A 20,252-nucleotide genomic window follows, 5' to 3' on the forward strand; every position below is an offset into this window, starting at 1 on the left:
AGAGATCAAGAGAAAGAAGGAGGGAAGCCTGCCTCACTTTGCTGGGTTGTAAACACCAACATTTTCATGTATCCATCCACCCACCCATCCATCCCATTCATTCATGTGATTATAACTGGTTGAGAGCTCACTCTACCATAGGCTGTGGGCATATCAAAGGTGCTGGTGTCATACCTACACCCCAGGAATGCCCCCACCAGGAACTCAACCTAAGCCCTAAGGCCTCGTGCCCTCAATAGAAAAGATGCAAACAAGGCACATACCTAGGTTATAGGGAGCCCTTGTCTTTCTGCTTCTAGCTTGGGGTCCAGGGAAGTGGGCATGGACAGGGTGCCCAGCTACAATCCCCACAAACAGCCTGCCAGGCCAGAACACTGTGGAGCCCATGTGGCGAGATAAACTAGCATTCCAAGAGAGAAGGAAGGGAGTAAAGGTATCCAAATTGCTCTGGCACCAGAGGCTTAGACAGGAGGGTCCCAGAGAAGGCGTGAGAGCCACTTCAGTGGGGACCGAACAGACAGATGGGAGAGAGGAATCAGCATGCTCGCTTAATGAGTCAGCAACAGGCTGCACGGGTGTGATGTCTGGTGCGTGCGATTATACTGCCTGGAGATGCCGGAATGAGGAGATGCTGTGACATTTCCACAGTGACAAGGCCACCAACAGTATACACTTCTCAGAACATCTTCCCATCTTAAGCACTACACAACCGTATCTACATGTAATCATAAAGCGGAGACCCACCTCCCTCCCCTTTCCCTTTGCCACCCTCTCCCCAAGCCTCCCAGCCTGTGCTAAGAAGCCACCAAGCGTGTGTGACTGGACACCCACAGCTAAGCCACAAAGAAGTGCTACTCTTACAGGATAAAGAAGTGGGGCCGAGAAAATGATGCATCCTTTAGAGAGTGCAGACCAAGCTGTCAGACACACAGCGTCTTCTCTGCTAAACTTCCAAGCATCCCACAGACAAATACTGGTGTCCCATCCTGCAGACAAGATACTATCCTCAGGTGTTTAAATCCCGAGCTAGGCCACTGTGCAATGATGGGACATAACCCTACATTTGGGTGAATCTAAAAAGTCTAGGCTCTCTCCGTGGCATCGCATGTCTCCCATTGTTTACTGGCATAGTAATCCCCTTGATCCAGGCCCTTCAAGAAATGAAGACCCTCTTTCCTTTTCCTAGAAGCAGAAATTATAAATTTTAGGGCTCTCTGATGACACCTCCATGAAGCTGTCATGGGCAACACTGATATGATTCCTAAGGGTTTTCACTTCTTACTTCATTTGTTCTGTGGCACAAACAGCTCCCAGGAGTTGCATCACAGCTGGAGTGCAGGCAAGAGCCAGAGATAACCTGAAGGGATCATCCACAGCAGACGAGAGCCACACAGGGCATGCACAGAACCGGCTAAGTTACAGTCTGAGCCTTCCTGGGGAAGTCGGTTCTACAGTCCACCAGCAGTATATTCAATCTACCTTTAGGGAGGGGGTGTTTGAAAACACATCTGTGACGAGCCTTGACAGTTAACACGAAGGTTCAGTCACCACCTTCCACACGGGGAAGCATCCCCGAGGCTGAGGGAGAGAAAGTGCTTGGACCCTGACACACGAGACCACCCAGGACAACAGAGTGAGACTGCCAGCCTACCGTGACCCTCCTACCAATTTCAAAACTGTATGCTTAGTGCTTTCTCTAGCCCTGACAGGAAAGTTTGACCCCGTGGTCATCCAGCAGGTACTCTCTAGAGACCTGGTAGCATAACCGCTTTGGTCAGAACCACTACAGCAGGGCCAAGTGGGCCTGCTCTGCAGTGACGTCCATGCTCCATCCGTCTTCTTGCAAAATCACTTTCTTTTCATACTCAGAGAGAGAGAAAAGAGAGAGAGAGAGAGAGAGAGAGAGAGAGAGAGAGAGAGAGCTGGCTAATTCCAAAATGAATTAAAAAGGAACAACCAAACCAAAGCAACTAAGAAGAGAGCCAAGAAAAGCATGTAGGTCATTAAGAAAGCTGCCATGCTGGGCACTAGGGAGGGGACCTACCGCACACAGGCACCAGAAGCTGGTCGTGTCCCAAAGGTGCAGTTTACCCAGCTCATCAGGCCAGTCAGCGCACCGTGGCCCCACCAACTGACCAGTGCTGACTGCGAAAGCTGTGGCTACAGAGGGAAGCATCCATAAGATGCAGAATTACTACTACTCAGCAGAGGTGTCACTGAGAAAAAAAAAAGGTTAACAGAAAATCCACAGTCTGCATGCACGCACATGCACACACACACACACACACACACACACACACACACCACTGAGAAGATTTGGGATGGTATTACATTCTGGAGCTGGAGGGGACCTGACAAATCAAATGTCCCAGTGATGTGTGTGTGTGTGTGTGTGTGTGTGTGTGCCACAGCTCTGTCTTGCACGGATGGACTCCCCTTCTCAAAACAAGACTTTAAACTGCAGAAAACAAAATTCAGAGAATTGCAAAGGGAACCTCTATATTGAAAAAGAGTGATCAAGACGTTTTAAAAGGCAAATGTGTGATAAGATTCTCTCTATATATACTTTTCGATATTGATTTAACTCTGTGTGTGTGTGTGTGTGTGTGTGTGTGTGTGTGTGTGTATATATACATGTATGTGTCTCTGTGTGCATATAACAGCCCAGTCAAAAAACTCCAGAGAACCTCTCACTCCCGTACTGGTGATCCAGCTTTTCCACAAGGGTGCTGAGTCTTGAGTCTTCATGCAGAGCAGGCACTTTGCTGGCAAAGCTATCTCTCTTCAGCCCTTATTAGTGCACTAAAGAGCAAGATTAAGCAACGAATCTGATGCCTTTCTCTGAATTCTGGAGTAAGTGACAAGCTCAAAGAAGATTTCAGAAGCAGTTCAAAGCAACTGTCCCAGCTGTGCTGTGGTCTGTAAACACCTGGGTTCATACAGCCAGGGGTCCTGCTAAGAGGCCCATGGCAAGTTACCAACAGCCCAGACAGCAATGCTAGCTTTCAATTACGCATTAGCCAGGGATCAGGAGGTATGAAACCGGAGGCCTTGGTTTAAATGTACAGACCTCAGATACAGCGCCCTAATCCATCACTAACCCTTTTCACAGCTAACAGCACTTAGATGAGAGAGGCCGACTGACTTTCTTAATGCCCTCAGCCGGTAAGATGTGAATCCAGAGCCAAAGCCCAACTCTTAAGCTGTCTCAGCTGCCCTCACCAGTGCAGCATGCTGCCTCAATTTAGGCTTTAATATGGGGGGGGGGGGGGAGAAGGGGGTCTGTTTTTAAGTAAAATAATACATTTTAATAAAGTCAAGCAATTTGATGATCAAAAATTTTTTTTAATGTTTCTGTCTCTCCCTAAGTGAGCAGATAGGCGGACAAGGGCTTTGAGGATTCAGGGGTGATCCCAGATTGGCAACATTGCACCACCTGGGAGCACCATGGCTTGTGCTCCCTAACTTCTTCAGGTGTGTCTGCATTTCCTACCAGCGGACTCCCGAGAGCCCCCTCCCTGCTGGGGTCCCTGTGGAAGTCTGAGCTAATTCCAGGTGCGGCAGATGAAGCATGGCACTAAATCAACCCTCAGCCTCGAAAAGCAGGAGATATTCGAGCTATTTTTCCGGTGAGGGGGGGAAAGGGTAGGGGGGAGAGCAAACAATACAGAAACAACTAGGGATTGTGGGGCCGTGGGAGCACCATAACAGGAGCAGGCAATGTCAGCAGAAACGGTGTGGCTTGAACCCAGGAGAGGAACTAACCTGGGAAGCCGCCCTCCTGAGAAGCCTCCAGATTAGATGATGTGAGTGCATTATCCTACAGAATCCTCAAAGTGCTCCTCGGATGTTCACAGTGTTGTCATTATTTACAGTTACAAAAATGGTCCAGATGGTGGTGGTACACGCATGTAATCCCAGCACTCAGGGAGGGGGCAGAGGCAAACAGATCTCCGTGAGTTTGAGGCCAGCCTGGCCTACAGAGCAAGTTCCAGGACAGCCAGAGCGATACAGAGAAACCTTGTCTCAGAAACAAACAAACAAACAAGCAGAAAGGAGGTTTCGAGAAGGTGAGTGAGCTCCCCAGCTCCCCAGCCTAGATTAGAAAAAGATGGAAGCAGACGTAGAACACGGGGTGGGGGCTGCCAGCGCACAGAGCTTGCTGGAGCAGTTCAAGGGCTTGTGATGAAAACCAACTGCGGAGCTCCTGAGTCTATGGCGGTTTCCTCCACAAGCCTGGCGGGTCCCAAACCCCTGAGCTACTAAGGAACCGATACTCTGAGCCTGAGCCCTGGGTTTCAAGTTACAACCCAAGCTGGAGACCTAAAGAAAAAATACAGAAAGACCATGAGGAGTGAAGGCCTCTCCAGTCCCTCCTTCATTTGTGCTAACCACAGGCCTGCCCCAGTGTGGCTGAGGTTTCCATGTGCTCTTGGCCTTGTCTTAGGGCTGGAAACAAATGCCATATTGGGCTGACTTCCCATGGTTTTGTCTCACAATTTAAACAAACCAAGCTTTTCTGGCACCTTGAGGCAGATTCTGAGTAAAGTCTCCTGGAGGCTTTGAAGGCCTGAAAGTGGGTGTGGCCAAGCTCAGCTTTGGGTCATTTTTTTTTTTTTAAGGTTTCTAGAGAATTAGGCTTTCAGTACATTTCTGACTCTACGAATCTTTGCACTGGCCATGGCTTCAAGACTCTAGCAGGCCTGTTCTATGAATCATTTCCGTTTAACATTTAGTGTCTGACACTCCACGCAGACCCTACCTAAGGTGTTTTCATGCAAGCAGGCATAGTCATACCGTGCCCATCTTACATTTTACAGACAAAGGCATAGAACCCCAGGCCTCAACTGTAGGAAGTGGAAGTAGCCAACCAAAAAGCAACTCCTCCAGGGCCTGGCTGAAGAGCTTCAGCCCTTCCATTCCTGGAGTCTTCCTGGCCTCTCTGCTACATGAGCAACTCCCAGACCCCCTTGTCTTTGACCGCTTGCATGGTATCTGATCTACCTTCGTTGACCACAGACCCCTGGCTATTCTTCTTTGTGCCTAAACCAAAGAGCCTGGCATGAGTGAGGCACTCTGTGAAGTAAATTAGTTGACTAAATACTGGCTAGCTGTCAGGAAAAATAACTCAAGAGCGTCTTAGGCCAACTCCATGCGTCTCCCAAAAGGATGTGTTATTGGTTCTCTCTGCCTGCTTGGTTCCCTGATCACTAACAACAAAGAAAGCCCAGACCAAGTAGGGAAGAAAAGGCTTTGCCTGTAGTCTCCGGAATGGCCAGGAGAATACCTGAAGTCCCTGAGTGCATAGCTCCGGAGACACAGCTTTTTCAGCTGTAGGACACATCCCAATCTGTTGCTGGTGGAGTCCCTAACTTGATACGGAGCCAACTCGGTTAGCAAAGCCAGGCTTATGTAGACCGTCACACTGAAGCCCATAAGGAATAAACATGCAGAGAATGTTGGCAACCACATTCCAGGACTGTTTCTCAGAGGCCATATGTCATGAGGACGAGGCTCCAGGATGGCAGTCTGAATCTAGGAAGCCCATCACTGAGCGGCCCTACTCCTTGCCTTTAATTTGACATAGCCAGCCCCTGTTTTTCCCAGATGGCTCTTCGCTGGCTCAGAACTCTGTGTTGTTTGATCTGCACTATGTCTGGGTCCAGGTCAGTGACCTCTGCTCCACCAGCCTTTCTTCCTTGCCAGTTAGCTATGCCTGACTGCCCTCAGCCCCCACCTAGAGAATCTGGTTACCATATATTCCAGGGGTGGAAAATCCGGGTGACACATTGCAACCAGCCATGAGTCCCGGCAGCCTTGTGGAGCTGGTCACCCTTGAGCCAAGCTGTCATTCTCCTCCATACAAAACATTCTTGGCTCAGGGACTGTGATTCTTGGGTCACTATGCCCCTGTCCACAAAAGTGTCCCAAGCAATCTAGACTTCCCGCCAGGGACTCAGGAATTCAAACCCAAGGCCACACTGTTCCAGAACAGGGTTTAGTCACCACTGAAGCAGAACCCAAAACAGAGAAGTCAAGAAGGAAACTCAGAAGTACTGGGGACCCAGGGCTCTGTCAGCCTGCAGGAAAGAGAACACAGTCTAACCAGAGTATGATGAAGATGGCTTCTTTGAAAGTAGGTCTGGAATGCAGCGAAGCTGAGCTTCATGGGGGTGGAGACAGCCGTTAGTTTGCACAAGGTAACTTTCACACTTTATGGAAGGAAAGCAGGGAAGGAATGGAATGAGCAGAAGGCCAAAGGCATCACCCATGAAGAGGTTTATCCAGAGTATTACACCAGAACTGGGCCTAGACTCTAGACCTATTTCTAGCTTCCAGAGCACCAACAGGGAATAGGCTCTGTACAGCCGCTCCAGACAAACACCTTTGTGTCCGCAAGGAAGTGGCAAGGAAAAGAGATGGCATCGGCGACTGGGGCAATTAGGAAAGCTATCTGACTCCATGACAGCAATGCAGGAAAGGCATGTCCCAGCCTTTGGGAAAGGGTTGGGGAGATGCATGTATGCCAGCGTGTGTGGATGTGTAGAGAGAGGTACATGTGTGTGAGCACAGCAAGTTCAACATCAGTTAAGTCTCCCTCTTTATTATATTTTATTTCATGTTCGTGCACATGCTTATGCCACAGTGCCTATGTGGGTGTGAAAGGACAGTTTGATGGAGTCTGTTTTCTTTTACCAGTCACATAGATGAGTCATCATATATCCCAGGAATCAGTTCAGATAGCATAGCAAGTACTCTTACGTGCTGAGCCATCTCACTGGCCCTCACATTTTTCTTTTCTTTTATTTTTCTTTTTCTTTCTTTCTTTCTTTCTTTCTTTCTTTCTTTCTTTCTTTCGTTCTTTCTTTCTTTCTTTCTTTCTTTCTTTTTTCTTTTTAGAAAGGGTCTCTCACTGAACTTGGAACTTGCTGCACTGGCTGGCCACCAAGCCCAGGCATCTGCCTGCCTCCACTTCCCCAGTGTTGGAGTTAGAGGCATGTGCAGTCTTGCCTGGCTTTTCCGTGCAGGTACTAGGGATCTGAACGCAGGTCTTTATGCCTGTGAGGCAAGCATTTTGCCCACTAATCTATGTCCTCAGCCCTGGGGAAAAGGCACTAATAAGGCAATCAATCTAAACAACATCTAGATAGTTCATGGCAAAAACGAATTCTTGCTGACATCTGTAGTTTTGATAATGTATTCGAAGTTGGGTTTGGGGATTGTTGTTGTTTATTTTGTTCTGTTTTGTTTTTCAAGACAGGGTTTCTTTGTCCTGGAACTCACTCTGTAGACCAGGCTGGCCTCAAACTCAGACATCCGCCTGCCTCCAGAGTGCTGGGATGAAAGGCGTGTCCCAGCATATTATAAGTTTTTAGGGGAGGCTTTTGCTTCTGTTTCATGGTCTTCTTACAAAGAATCTTAGTCTTGTTTTTTAGATGATTCTGTACTGCTTACACTGATTTGGCATCCAAAGCTAATGGGGTGGTGCCAATAACCACTGACGTTGGGGTGACAAATGTTCTCTCAACTCTTGTCCAGTTCAAAACTTCACAGAACAAAGATTTTCTTTTAAAAGCAAAATGAGCAAGGACCTTGCTGTTAACACTGACTTCTGCACTGACTCTCTAAAAGCCCTTCAATAAACCTTTACAGCCCAAACACCAGGCTCCTCATCCAGAGCCTGAATGATTCAACCTGGGACTCAAACCAACACACAGTGCAACCTCAAATGGGTGAACTAACTTCTCTCTGCTTTGACTTCCCTGTAGGTGTGACACAAATGCCAGTTATGCCTGTAGTGTAGCGAGGACCCATGACCCTGATACACAAACACTGAGCCAGCCCTTGCATCACTACCTTGGCTGCACTGGTGATGTTGCAAGGTTGGTTTTGATGGGGAGGAGATGGACTCTTCTCTCCATGGGCTTCAGAAGTATCTCAAAGCCTTACTGAATGTTCATCCCTCAACACTGTTTCCTCCTCAGAGAGGAAGAAGCCCAGTGCTCCAGGAACACCTGGTCTCTTTTGAAGGCCATATTCCTTGCACACACCTGCCCTCCTCCTCATCTCTTCCCTGCTCACTTGCTCCCTTTCCTTTGCTCCCAGCCCCCTGCCCCTTGTCCCAGTTCCCTGGAGCATCGGTTAGAGAGCTGCCCTTCCCACCCTTCCCCTGCTCTGGCCCCCTGCCACCACCTCTCACAATGCCCATAGGGGCCTCAGCCCTGGTAAGTCAGGAAACGGTGGGGTGGAGTGAAGGGAAGTCAGAAGAACTCGGGACTTATGAATGCATAATGCTGGACATTTTGGAAATGGATGGGCCTAGTGCCAGTCCTTGCTGGGGTTCCCAGATTGTATTGAGCTTACAAAAGGGCCATTATTAAAGGTTCCCTGTGTCCTATGTAACAGGTTCAGAACCACAAGTGGTATGACGTCAGAAGGGTCACAAGATTAATAGGCTTCCCAGCATGTCCTCAGTGCCAAGAGCCTTGAGTCCCTGGAAGGAGGTACAGGGATAAAGGAGGGCGCCCAGCTGTTCTACGGAAGGGATTAGTGAGATGGCCCAAGAACTGTCTATACCAGGACCAGATGAGACCCTTTTCCAAAAGCCTGTAATGCTTCAAACTGCCATCACATCCCCTTCCACACTGCCATATGAGCATATGTGGTCATCTGCCCTCTGGTGTCACCTGAGAGAGAATCTCTCTTTCTGTCTCTGTCTGTCTCTGTCTCTCTCACCCTACTTCTTCTTTGGGGCTATTTATTTTCTACTAGACGGGAACAGTTGGCTAGACTCATATCCTAACTGCGCAATGACCTAACTTGCTGGAGTCCACATTCACCTTTCCAAAAAGTAAGAGGTTGTAGTGAAAGTATATCCAAAAAGTTTCTTCTGATTACAATAGCTTATTGTCCTGCTGTATGTCATAAGAAAGCATGGCACTGTCTTCTCCCTCTAAAGCTGTGAAGCACGTGACTTGATTGGGCTCCACACGTCCCTCAGTCTTAGGTAAATCTCAAGCAGCATGTGCCCCAACATACCGGGACCTTTGAGACCAGTAATAATGTGGAATTGTGAGCTCAGGTAGGATTCAGTTTTCCCCATAGTATCGATGTACATAGATTTGCATAGTGTTTGCATATATTTAAATGCAAATGCACACTCATTCTCATGAACATATTTATATTATAATCAGCACAGTCTCTCCAGCTGTTGGTTACAGACCAATACTTCAGAGCCCTGAAACCCACAAAAATATTATTAAGTATACTGATGGTCTCCCACACCTTTAAGGCCATGGAAAGGAAATATTAGAATTTTAATTCATATTTATTTTTATTGAATTCTTTTAAATTTCCTACTTCGTATGTGTGCTTTATATTCCTCAAACCACATGAGTGTAACAGGATGCATGTGTCATGTATAAATACGCCTGTAATGGGGATCCAAGCCCAAAAAGATTTGGCAGAGGGTGCACAGTCAAGAGTGTTTGAGCCATCACTGTCAATCTCTCTTCACCGTAACTCTCCAAAGCTGGGGATAATTACAGGGGTTCAGTCCATCCACTGCCAGAGGAGTGGGCAGGACCCCAAGCAAATCTCCTCCAAGGCAGCACTGGAAAATGGAACCTGAAGCTCTTTAGTGCTGCCAGTTCCTCTGGGGCTCTGGGGCTCGTGGCGTGTGGTATCTACTTTTTCCCTGGAGTTCCCATCAACAAGGCCTCTTTAGCCATAAAAAACATCGGCTCCTACCTAAGAAACCCACTTTCTTCTCCAGATCAGCTCAAGACTTTTCTGCAGTACAGCGCAGTCCATTCAGTACTTAGATGCAGAGCACGGGCCTTGAGTCTGACAAATGAATTGGTTGTTTAGTTGAGAAAACATGAAGTTGATCACCAATGAGATCAAAGAAAGGGATGGATGGATGGATGGATGGATGGATGGATGGATGATGGATGGATGATGGATGGGTAGATTGATCAATTGCTAAAAAAGAAAAAACAAATAGGCTTTCTAGAGAACTGTGATTTAAAGGGCACAACTCAAGCCCTGAGACAGAAAACAACCCAGAAATACATCTGGAAGAGAACATACGTCATCTGTAGGCAGCAGATTATTGCTTGGCACACTGGCACATCTCACGGCAGCCAGCTCCCTCTGGGAAGACATGTTAGATTCTGACAGCCCTCCTGGGAAAGCGCAGCAGGTGAGAGGACAGGCACCAGGCTACTCACCCACACACTGGTTGCCTTCATCCATCTGATACCCAAAGCGGCAGACAAGAGGCCTTGAAATCGTGGGGTAATTGGAAGCCGGTACCGGTGGGGCAGCTGCTGCTGGGTATGGGCCCGAGTAGGACGTGGAGTAAGGGTTCGAGTAGGGCCCTCGGTACACCGGGTTGGTTCGAGGGATGCACAAATACCCGCCATTCTGGTTGACACACATCATGTCCCCCCGGCAAGCCTCAGGTATGGTCCGGCATTCATCGATATCTGCAGAGGCCAGAGAGAGGACAGATGTCAGTGGCCCCCTCCACCATGCCGAGCAAGCGCATGCTGAAGCAGCTGGCTCATGGCACCCCTGCTGCCAAGCATTAGCTTCTTGAACCTCCTTCCCACTAGCGACCTCCAACCCACAGAAAGCTAGACTATTGTTGACTTCATATTTTTCTTTAAAGACCGCTTCCTTTGAAACCTGGGCGAATGTATCCTTTAACATATAAGAACGTAGCAAATACGAACACCCTTGGTTTACAGAAAGAAAGCAACAGTAAAAATAGACCTGAGTGTTTGTCTGTGCATGTAAAAACATGTCAGGTACTCTCCTGTGAATTTCCTGTACTCCGAAAACATGAGAGCAGGCCTTAAGAATCATTTCCATTTCTATTCCAAGTAATAGCTGGGCAAGAAAGAAAGAGACTTTTACACCCAGAAAGACAAGGCTTGGCTCCGAGCTAGTAACTTGCTGAGAAAGCAGGGCACTGCTTTCAAGTCGGCGCCCGCAGTGCCAGCAAAGTGGGACTGCGTCTCGACCCGCTGGAGATCAGCTCATGCTGGAAAGAGAGTGATGGTCTGTCTAGAAAAATCAGCCCTGTTAGGGCAAGTCAAGGGAGGCCCCAACTCTGGCTCCAGTAGGCAGTAGACCTGGTTTTGGGTGCTGGACCCTGCCACCAGCTCTCTGGAGCCTGCTCTGTGTGGGACCAGAGACTGGGGGGAATGCCTGGATCTGGGCAGCTCGCCCACCATGTCATCGGAGAAATTTGTGCCAACTCCCAGCTTGGGAGCTGCAAATGCTGTGGTTCCGAGTGCACTGGTCTGTTTACCAGTGAGAGTGATGGGCTGGAAAGGAAGCCCCGCCCTCTTTGCCCTGTAGCGTGTCCTCGAACCAAAGTGCTTTATACTGTAAATTTAAGAGGAGACTGAGTCTCCCCAGGGTTAAATTCATCCTTTCAAGCCATCCATCTCCCCTCTGATTCTCAGTTGCTGTGACTCAGGACAGGCAAATGATTTGACCTAAATCTGATCTAATTAAGAAGCTAACTATTCCCCCCAGTGTGGGGGCCAAGCCTTGTCCTCTCCACTGGCTCTATGCTCCACCACAACATGCCAAGCCTGAACTTCTTTTACACCCCTGGTCTTTGCCTATGCTGTTGCTTCCGCCATGGGCTGAGATTTCTCGGTGTCCTGTTCAATACCCAATTCAAACCGGACCCTGACTCCTTGCTGAGTCTGGGCGTAAAGTTTCCCTCCCTTCTCTGCTTTTTCAGGTTCCACTGCTATGACCACCCCTTGACAAAGCCCTATTCCACCGACTTGTCACAACATTCACTGCGTCTAAGCTTCTCTCCACTAGATGGCATGCTGAGAGAATGACCTTCTTTGAAATACTTCCTTACTCCTGGTACCCTGAGAATCCATCAGGTCACAGGGCTGATGCCATCCAGGTTACCACTCAGCTGGTGTTCCCCCTGGATTAGGCCATGGGCTACCCAGTGTGACTGTATGGTTAAAAATAGAAGAGGCAGGAGACTTGGTCGGAGGCAGCCCAATGGAGGAACAGACCGGAAGTGTGACTGTCACTTGACTGCTGAGGATGGAGGCTACAGGCTACCACCCAAGGAACGAATGCGGCATCTGGAAGCCAGGAAGGACTTTACCAGACGACCAGCAAGATGGGAGACTTGCAACCTATCACGGCTTCGGGAGGGTGGATCCCACCAACTTCTCCCATGAGCAAAATGATGCTCTCTCTCCCTGAGACCCAAAGAAACCCAGCTCTGCCAATATTCTGCTATTCGCCTGGTAGACGGATGTTGGGCCTCTGACCTAGAAGGCTCTGGGATCTTAAGTTAGCACCATTTAAGCTAGTATGCTTGTGGAGCCTTGTGGAGGCAGTGCTGGGGAACAGAGCCAACAAAAATGCCTGTTGAGGGTAGAGACAATGCTTTGACCCCGGACCGGGCTTAGCACAAAGAGTATAAGCAACAAGGACGTCATTCCATCACTGTGTTCTTCCATGGAGAAGGCAAAGAAAAATTTGACAACACTGAGCAACAGCTGGGGAAGAAACATAACTGCAATTGGACTGTCCCCGGATATCTCCACCTCACAGGGACTGTCAGCATCACATACCTAAACACTGTCCTGTCTGGCGGTCCAGGTCAAAGCCATTTGTGCACTGTTGCTGTGGAGAAGGAGAGAGAAGGAACAGGTTAGGTCACTTGACTTGCATTCTTTGTCGCTATAAAAGCATCGCCGAGCATTTGGGAAGTGGAGTAAAGGGAAAAGACACAGATAACACCCACACTTGGAGTGGGTCTCTATTTGCAAATGGTTTTTTTTTTTTTTACAGTCATTGCACACTTAGCGTGAATTTTTAACTCCCCCCCCCATACTAGTATCTCACGGCCCCCACTTTCTGCACATAAGGGTTTGGTCATGTCCAAGTGATGAGGGGCAGTAATGGCCACACATGAAGCCACAATGCAACAGCCCTACCTTCAGGAAAGGAAGCTCCCCCAGGGCTGCCCCACCTCTCCTTCATAGAACCTAAAATAAGCTCTTTATTTCCTACAAAATTCCCTCCCTGACTCTCAGTTGTGTTCATAAAACAGAAGCTATGTGGCAGATGTGGCCCATTTCCTAAGCAAAGAGGATGGGGACATTCCTTCATTTCAATTTCAGCAAGGCAGTGACACAAGTGACACCTTTTGGCAACCAGCAAGAGTTGTGATTTTACATGTAGCCTGAGCTGCAACTGTACACGCCTTTTTTTTTTTTTTTTTTTTGGTTTAGTTTAGTTTAGTTTGTTTTCAAGACAAAAATCTCATGTAGTTCAGGCTGGCCTTGAACTCAGTGTCTTCCTGCCTCTGCTTCCCAAGTGCTGTGAACTTCTGTATTTTTGTTTGTGGGCTAAGCCATCTTTCCAGCCTTGGCTATGAACATTGAAAAAGCTGAACAGGGAACAAACTGAGGCCCTTTGCAGGTGCCTGAAGTCTGACACAGGAATGAGTCCAGTGTCTAGGATTATGGTACTCCTGTCACTAGACCCCCCTCCAGCCCAAGGATGGGCTTCCCTGGGCCGGGGTGAGATTCGTGGGGATGCTGAACCTGACCTGTGGTACTGCTAAGGGTTCCAGGCCTTAGAGCCTCAGGACAAAGGAGCCAGAAGAGCTAGATCTCTGTACCACAGAACCCAGGAGAGCAGCTCAGGGCTGGGGTAGAATCAACTCAAGAACTGGTTTTCCAAGTTCCTAATTCTCACTGAAACCCTTACTCTCCTCATCTTACTTCTTCCCTTTGCCTCAGCATCTCTATCTAGAAAACAGGGTAATGTTACTTAATTTTAAGTAGTTACAAAGAGGAAACGTGCTACTATAAATGCTTATACTAATTAACATGATCTGTGGCCGCTGTCTTCTTCAGGACTAGACGTCTTTATCTGTAACCCTTGGGGCTAGATTAGATGTCAAGGTCTTGAAAGCTGAAATTCTTTGATATTCCTCTCAAGCCCTTCCTCTTTCCAGTGGCCCGAGCGTATCTAATGGACTTTGAATTACTTCATAATTCTTCCCCTTGTCTCACCCCAACATATTTTTTTTTTCACTGCCAGGCACCAAACCAAAGGCCTTGCGCATGCTTGGCAGGTGTTCCACCCTTCCCCACCTGCAGCCCTCAGCCTTACTCAGAAACGGGGCTCTTTATTTCCTTTCCACAGCAGCACCCAGAAGGGCCACGCTGAGCCATCCGAACAATGGTTCTCAACCTTCCTAACATGGAAGCCCTTTAATGCAGTTTCCCACGTGGTGGTGATCGCCCCCAGCCATAAAGTTATTTTCTTTGCCGCTTCGTAACTGTAATTCTGCTACCGCCATGAATCGGAAACATCTGTGTTTTCCAATGGTCCTAGATGACCCCGGTGAAAGGATCATTAGACCATGCCCTAAAGGGGTTGTGACCTACAGCTTGAGAACTACGGCTCTAGAGGACCCCCCCCCACACACACACACATTGCTTGGAGCAGACACATGTGGCCCAGCCCTCCCTGTGGCTTTACAGATGAGATACTGAAACTTCCCTCAGACCCTTGCCTCGAACCCAAATTCATTGTTCCTTTCACATTCCTCCCGGGGAAGGGATACCCCTGACTCCATGCAGCTGAATTGCCCAGCCCCAAGCACTGCACAAATGGAATGTTTTAGGGTAACCTCCACTTCCTCCCCACCTCTCTCATGGATAGAGACACACACTGACCTAGCCACAAGGGCCCTTTGTGGGAATCCCAGTGACCAGACACATCCCATTGGACTCTAAGTTAAGTTAAAGAGAGTCTCCCTGAGGGACACGGCCTTGGGTTTGAAGGCAGGATTCTGAGATCCAATTCCAGCCTTGCCACTTGGAACACATACCACCCTGTGCCAAGCTCTGCCTCTAAGTGCCTTGGCTGCGGTCTGTATTTTTGAAAGGTAGTGAATGAACTGCAGAGTGCCTCCCATTCCTGTAACCCTGGGGTTCTGAAACGCATGACTGGACTCCTTCACCCAAGCTCTGTGACACACTCCTGGACAACGTGAAGCCTTACCTGCGCATTCCCAGGATGTGGAAGCCAGAGGGCCAGGATGGTAACGGTAAGTATCCTGTGGGAGGTGAGAAACTGAGAGTGAGTGCCAAGGGATGCTTACGTCCTGGAACCTGGACCTCCTGCTACCCAGCCATATAGCTGGCGGCTTTGCCGAGTGCTTACAAGTGGACAGGGCACACTCAGCCGAGCCCAGTGTGGCTCTAATCTAGCCCCATAAGAGCCAGCCTCTTACGTTGACTTGTGTGTTGGGATAATGAGTTAGGCCACATGCTTGAATACAAGGGTTTGCTGCTTAGGAACAAAATTTCAAAGGCCCACAGCCGTGGCATCAACCATAGTCTTTCATGATTCTGCATGGAGACTGCCTGAGTTAAAGATTATGAAGACATGAGTGCGAAGCCAAGAGCCACTGTGTCTTCAGACCACTAAAGCTAGAATGTGAGGCGCTTTGCATTTGCAGGAAGTCACTTAACCAGAACTTGGAGCCCTCAGTCCACACATGGGAAGACCCGGTCTTGAGTGGCCCAAGAACCCAGGGTCCATCCTAGTATGTGGCTTGTGAGAATTGCCATCCCAAAGGGTAGAAGACTGAGGAACCCCGTGCAACCCCCAGAAGAAGAAAGACAGAGGGAAACAACAGGAAATGCCATAATACCATGGCCCAGCCAACATGGCCACCCACAAGCCAGTAAACATCTCTGCCTGAGGGTAATTGGGTCCTTTGCTGTGGCCAGCCTTTTGTCTGGTGAAACTGTGGTCACCAGCATGCTTTAAAACTTCAAAGTTCACGCCACTCACACCTATTAAGATAACCATTTGTGCAGTGTGCACGTATGTGTTTGTTGACCTGTGGGTGCATGTGTGTAAACTAAGCGCATACGCACTTGTGTGTCCATACGGAAGCCACAGGTTGGCGTCCAGTGTCTTCCTCAGTCACCCTCTACTTTATATACTGAAGCAGGGTCTCTCAGTTGTACTCAGAGCAAGCAAACACGCATACACATAAAAGGATCGGTTTTGACCTTATGAAAATAGAAAACAGAAAAGCGTAGGAAGAACGTAGAGAGATCACAGCTCCTGTGCATTGCTGATGGGAACATAAAACTGGTGCAGCCGTGCAGCACCCTCACCCTTGTGATCTGCAGGTCCGCTCCAGAGGGTATTCCCAGAGAACCGAGTCCAGGACCAGACAGACACATGTACACTCATGATCACTGCGGCATTTGTATAACGACCAAAAGGTGGATTCAATCCAAACATTCACACATGAATGGCTAAACAAAATGCGATCTCTCTCTCTCTCTCTCTCTCTTTCTCTCTCTCTCCCTCTCTCTCTCTGACACACACACACACACACACCAATATTAGTCAGACATAAACTGGCACATCGGACTTGATACAAATGAAAAGCTAGGCACATCGCTATGTGCTTGTAGTCTTAGCTACTTCAAAAGGCTAAAGTGAGAAGATCACTGGAGCCCAGGAGTTCAAGGCCAGCTTGGGCCATATAGTGAGATCCTATCTTAAAAATAAAATTTAAAGGGTAAAAGGACAGATGAGAAGGCTCAGCAGGCAAGGGAGCTTGCCCTGAAACTGATGACCTAATCACCAGGATCCAGGAAGTAGAAGCAGAGAACCAACTCTTGAAAGTTATCTCCAAGTGGGTTCCCTAGTAATGGGGACAGGGACTGTCCCTGACATGAACTCAGTGGCTGGCTCTTTGATCACCTCCCCCTGAGTGAGGGAGCAGCCTTACCAGGCCACAGAGGAAGGCAATGCAGCCAGTCCTGATGAGACCTGATAGGCTAGGGTCAGATGAAAGGGAAGGAGGTCCTCCCCTATCAGTGGACTTGGAGAGGGGCATGGGAGGAGAAGAGTGGAGGAGGGTGGGATTAGGAGGGGACAAGATAGGGGGCTACAGCTGGGATACAAAGTGAATAAATTGTAATTAATAAAAAATAAATTAATATGAAAAAGAAAGTTATCTTAATGGAAAAAAAAAAGATGCGACAACGTTGGATGAACCACAGGGACATCATGGTGAAATGAGTGACTCACACAAAAACATATAGAATTCAACTTATCTCAGGTACCTCTGAGTTTTGGGGGGCAGGGAGGGGATGGATAACTGGTACAGAAGTTCTTTTTAATTTTTTTTTCCTTTTGTGACTTGGGGTGATTTTTTTTTTAAAACAAGGTCACACTCTGTAGCCCAGGCTAATCTACAACTCACGATATGGCCCATGCTGTCCTCAAACTTGTGGCAGTTGTAAGTCACCTTTCTGAAGGTTGACATTACAAAACACAAGCTTTATGTAGCCCAGGCTAGTCTCAAACTGACTATGCAACCAAAGCTGGCTGTGAACTCTTAATTCTCCTGGCTCTACCTCCCAAACGCTGGGGTTCCAGGGGTTCACAACCACAGGGGGTAGGGAACGATAGATGTTTGCAGGATGAAGAGACATACAGTCTGGTCACATAGCCAGGTGAGTCTCTGAACTCTACTGACCTGGGTGCTGAAAGCAGGCAAGATGGCAGACAATGCAAAATCTATGCAGCTGATCTAGCCTGAGCAACTATTGCTTGCAGCACATATACTGGGCAGGAGAGCTGCAGAGCTGTAACCCAGGGGCCATTCACCTGAGCTGGCTGCCTTGTAGCACAGGCCAGGAATGCTAGAGAAACCCAGAGGATACCAGGAGTTAGTCAGTGGGGGCTTCCTGGAGGAGGTGATCGCACATGTTACTCAGCCTGGCTATGGACTTGGGGGCCTGGTTGGAGTCATTACCCACCCTGCACCATGGTTTCAAAGTCCCCCGCCTTTTCAGAATGAGTACTCGGTAAATTACAAGCTCATTCATATCCCTGGCACATGGCTCAGGAGAGACAGCAGTAGGTCCGCAGAGGACCCAGAGGTAAGGCGGCACCCAGACAAAACTGAGCCTGATGCGAACCGGATAGGTGCAAACCCACTTCCTTCCCGCAGTCCTGAATCCAGTCCCGAGCAGACACGTTTTCATTTCATCTAACCGCCTATGTTAGCCAGGTTCTCCCAACACTGAGGACAGCTCTGGACTTATAAAATGCAGGGCCAAATCCCAGGGCTTTTTGATATCTGCAAGAGCCAGACTTTATATCTGGAAGGAATGAGAACAACAACAACTCATTTTCCAGTCTGTATATTATGAATTTCAATGTTTTCCTGTTTCTTCACACGAAGTTTCCCTTCAGGTGGTTATAAAATCCTGTCTCGTTTATGTTGGAGATAGAACAGCCTGGCTGCATGCAGAAGAGTTCAAGAGTGACTGGAAAAGGCGTGCTAATCCTACCGGCTTCTCTCCCTACCCTACTCCCCGTTCCTTTTGGCGAGAGCCAGCCCAGGACCGGCCAGCCCCAAGCCCAGCCTCCTGGAAGAACTGTGGCTGGGTCCTGGGGGCCAAATGAGCTCCAGGCTAACGGGGGTGGCTTTCCAGAAAGAAACGGTACCCAGCTCTGCTGCTCCCAGTCTCAGGAATGGACGTACCTTGTCATGAAAACCCTTTTAAAAAACTCCAATAATTTAATACCGAAGAGAAGAAACTATCTCAAACCTTTTCTTTTGACTCTGGGTCTGCCTTCCAAGAAAAGAGGGGAGAGCAGACAGAGCTCCCAATTGTCAGACTCGTCTGTCAGACAGACAACGCTGGTCGGGTTGCAGGATGACAGTACTCCGATGGCTTACCATAACGTGGCCCAGCTTATCTTTGCATGCATGCACCCCTCCCACAGGCAAACACGCCCAGAGAAAGCGTGTAGATCTGTGCGAGGCAGCTCTATTTTCAAGAGACGCTGGGGGAAGGCAGAGCAGCTGTCATCCTTAAACTTCCTCAAGGCTCAGGGATTACTCGTCTGGAATCGCAATTTCCGCAAAGAACAGCAAAACATTTGCTTACATGCGTCCCTGTCTGCAGGGTCCACTGTTGACTGGCTGGAAACTTCTGGGTCCCATGCCCCCTGCGAATCGCACACATAGAGCAAACGCAGCCAGGAGCGTTCAGAGACTCCGCCTGCCCGTCCCGCAGCAAAGCGATCGCTGGTGCCCGTATCCAGCACCAAATTTAAAAAAAAAAAAAAAAAAAAAAAAAAAAATGTGGTGTGATGTTTTGTAAAGTGCGCACAAAGTTGCTGTCCTTTCCAAAAAAGAAAGTGGAACGACCCACAGAGGTCGTCTGCAGCCCTGTCTCGAGATGCTGATTCCTGGACCCTGTTAGAAAAATCCCCACTCCCGAAGGAAGGTCTCGAGATGGGCGCAGCTTTTTGTAATTAACAGCGTCATCGCATCACTAGCTACAAGTCTTTTCCAGCGCCCTGACACGGGCGGAATCTCAGCCATAGCCATTTTCCACCCATCAGGTCCGAAGTTAGCTTTCCCCGAGCCTGGAGAGAGACCGTTTCTGGCGCCTCCCGACCTACCTTTTTAATCCTGGCATGTCCAAGATGCGCGGGTGGAGAGGCTTCGGGAGGAAGGCAGGCTCTGCGGCGGGACCGGCCCGGGCGGTTTGGTTCCGGAGGGGCCGAGCGGGCTGTGCGGAGGGCCGGGGCAGTGCCGGGTGCTGGGAGCCACTGCAGAGCCCTCGCCGCCGGCACCTGGTTTCGCTTAACCCCCTTCAGTAATTCAGCATTAAGCCAATTGGAGGAGGAATGTTAAAAATGAACACTTCATTTTCTAAGTATGTTAAACAATGCAAATGGGGCCTCGGTCTGGACACAGCTGGTTCGGATTACAGCGCTCACCAACTGGCTAGACTCCTCACAACAATCTTGGGGCGTCTGCCAGGGCCAAGTGCTCGGCGCTGGGAGGGGAGCCCGGCCGAGCACGGGGCTGGGGGGCGCCCAGCCTCCCCGGGGCGGAGCGGGGCGCGCGCGAGGGGGCGTGCCGTCAGGCCCTGTGGCGGCGCTCACTTGAACTCAGCACCGAGGCAGCTTCGGAGAAGCTAGAGGTGTGATCCACTGGGAACCAGCGGCTTAGAGCAAGGGACCAGCGAGACGCCCCCAAGCAAAGGATGCGGGGCAGGAGCGGATCGGGAAGAGGAAGAGAAAGGAGGCTCTGGGAGAGCCAAGCCTGAGAATCTCCCTGGAAAAGATCTTTTCCTCGGCCAGTCTCACCTCCTCCTTCTCCGAGGCCTTTTCTTGCT

General features: G+C 49.1%; 1 protein-coding gene across 3 annotated transcripts in view; it reads right to left on the minus strand.

Annotated features, from left to right (window-relative positions):
• Positions 1-19,912, minus strand: part of Fbln5 (fibulin 5) — a 71,294-nt gene extending 51,382 nt beyond the window's left edge. Inside the window, exons 1-4 of one of the 3 annotated variants that reach the window (XM_021650207.2) lie at positions 19,531-19,905; positions 15,079-15,133; positions 12,630-12,681; positions 10,233-10,490 (exon numbers count right to left, since the gene is read on the minus strand). In XM_021650207.2, the coding sequence (XP_021505882.1) occupies positions 10,233-10,490; positions 12,630-12,681; positions 15,079-15,133; positions 19,531-19,547 (382 nt within the window). In that variant the 5' untranslated portion in view covers positions 19,548-19,905. Of the gene's footprint in view, positions 1-10,232; positions 10,491-12,629; positions 12,682-15,078; positions 15,134-19,010; positions 19,137-19,530 lie in introns of those variants that run through there. The other 2 variants (XM_021650206.2, XM_060388058.1) reach the window with 2 other exon arrangements.
• Positions 19,913-20,252: the final 340 nt, after the last annotated feature.

The sequence above is a fragment of the Meriones unguiculatus genome, chromosome 7 (genome assembly GCF_030254825.1).
Source record: "Meriones unguiculatus strain TT.TT164.6M chromosome 7, Bangor_MerUng_6.1, whole genome shotgun sequence".
Classification (NCBI taxonomy): Eukaryota; Metazoa; Chordata; class Mammalia; order Rodentia; family Muridae; genus Meriones; species Meriones unguiculatus.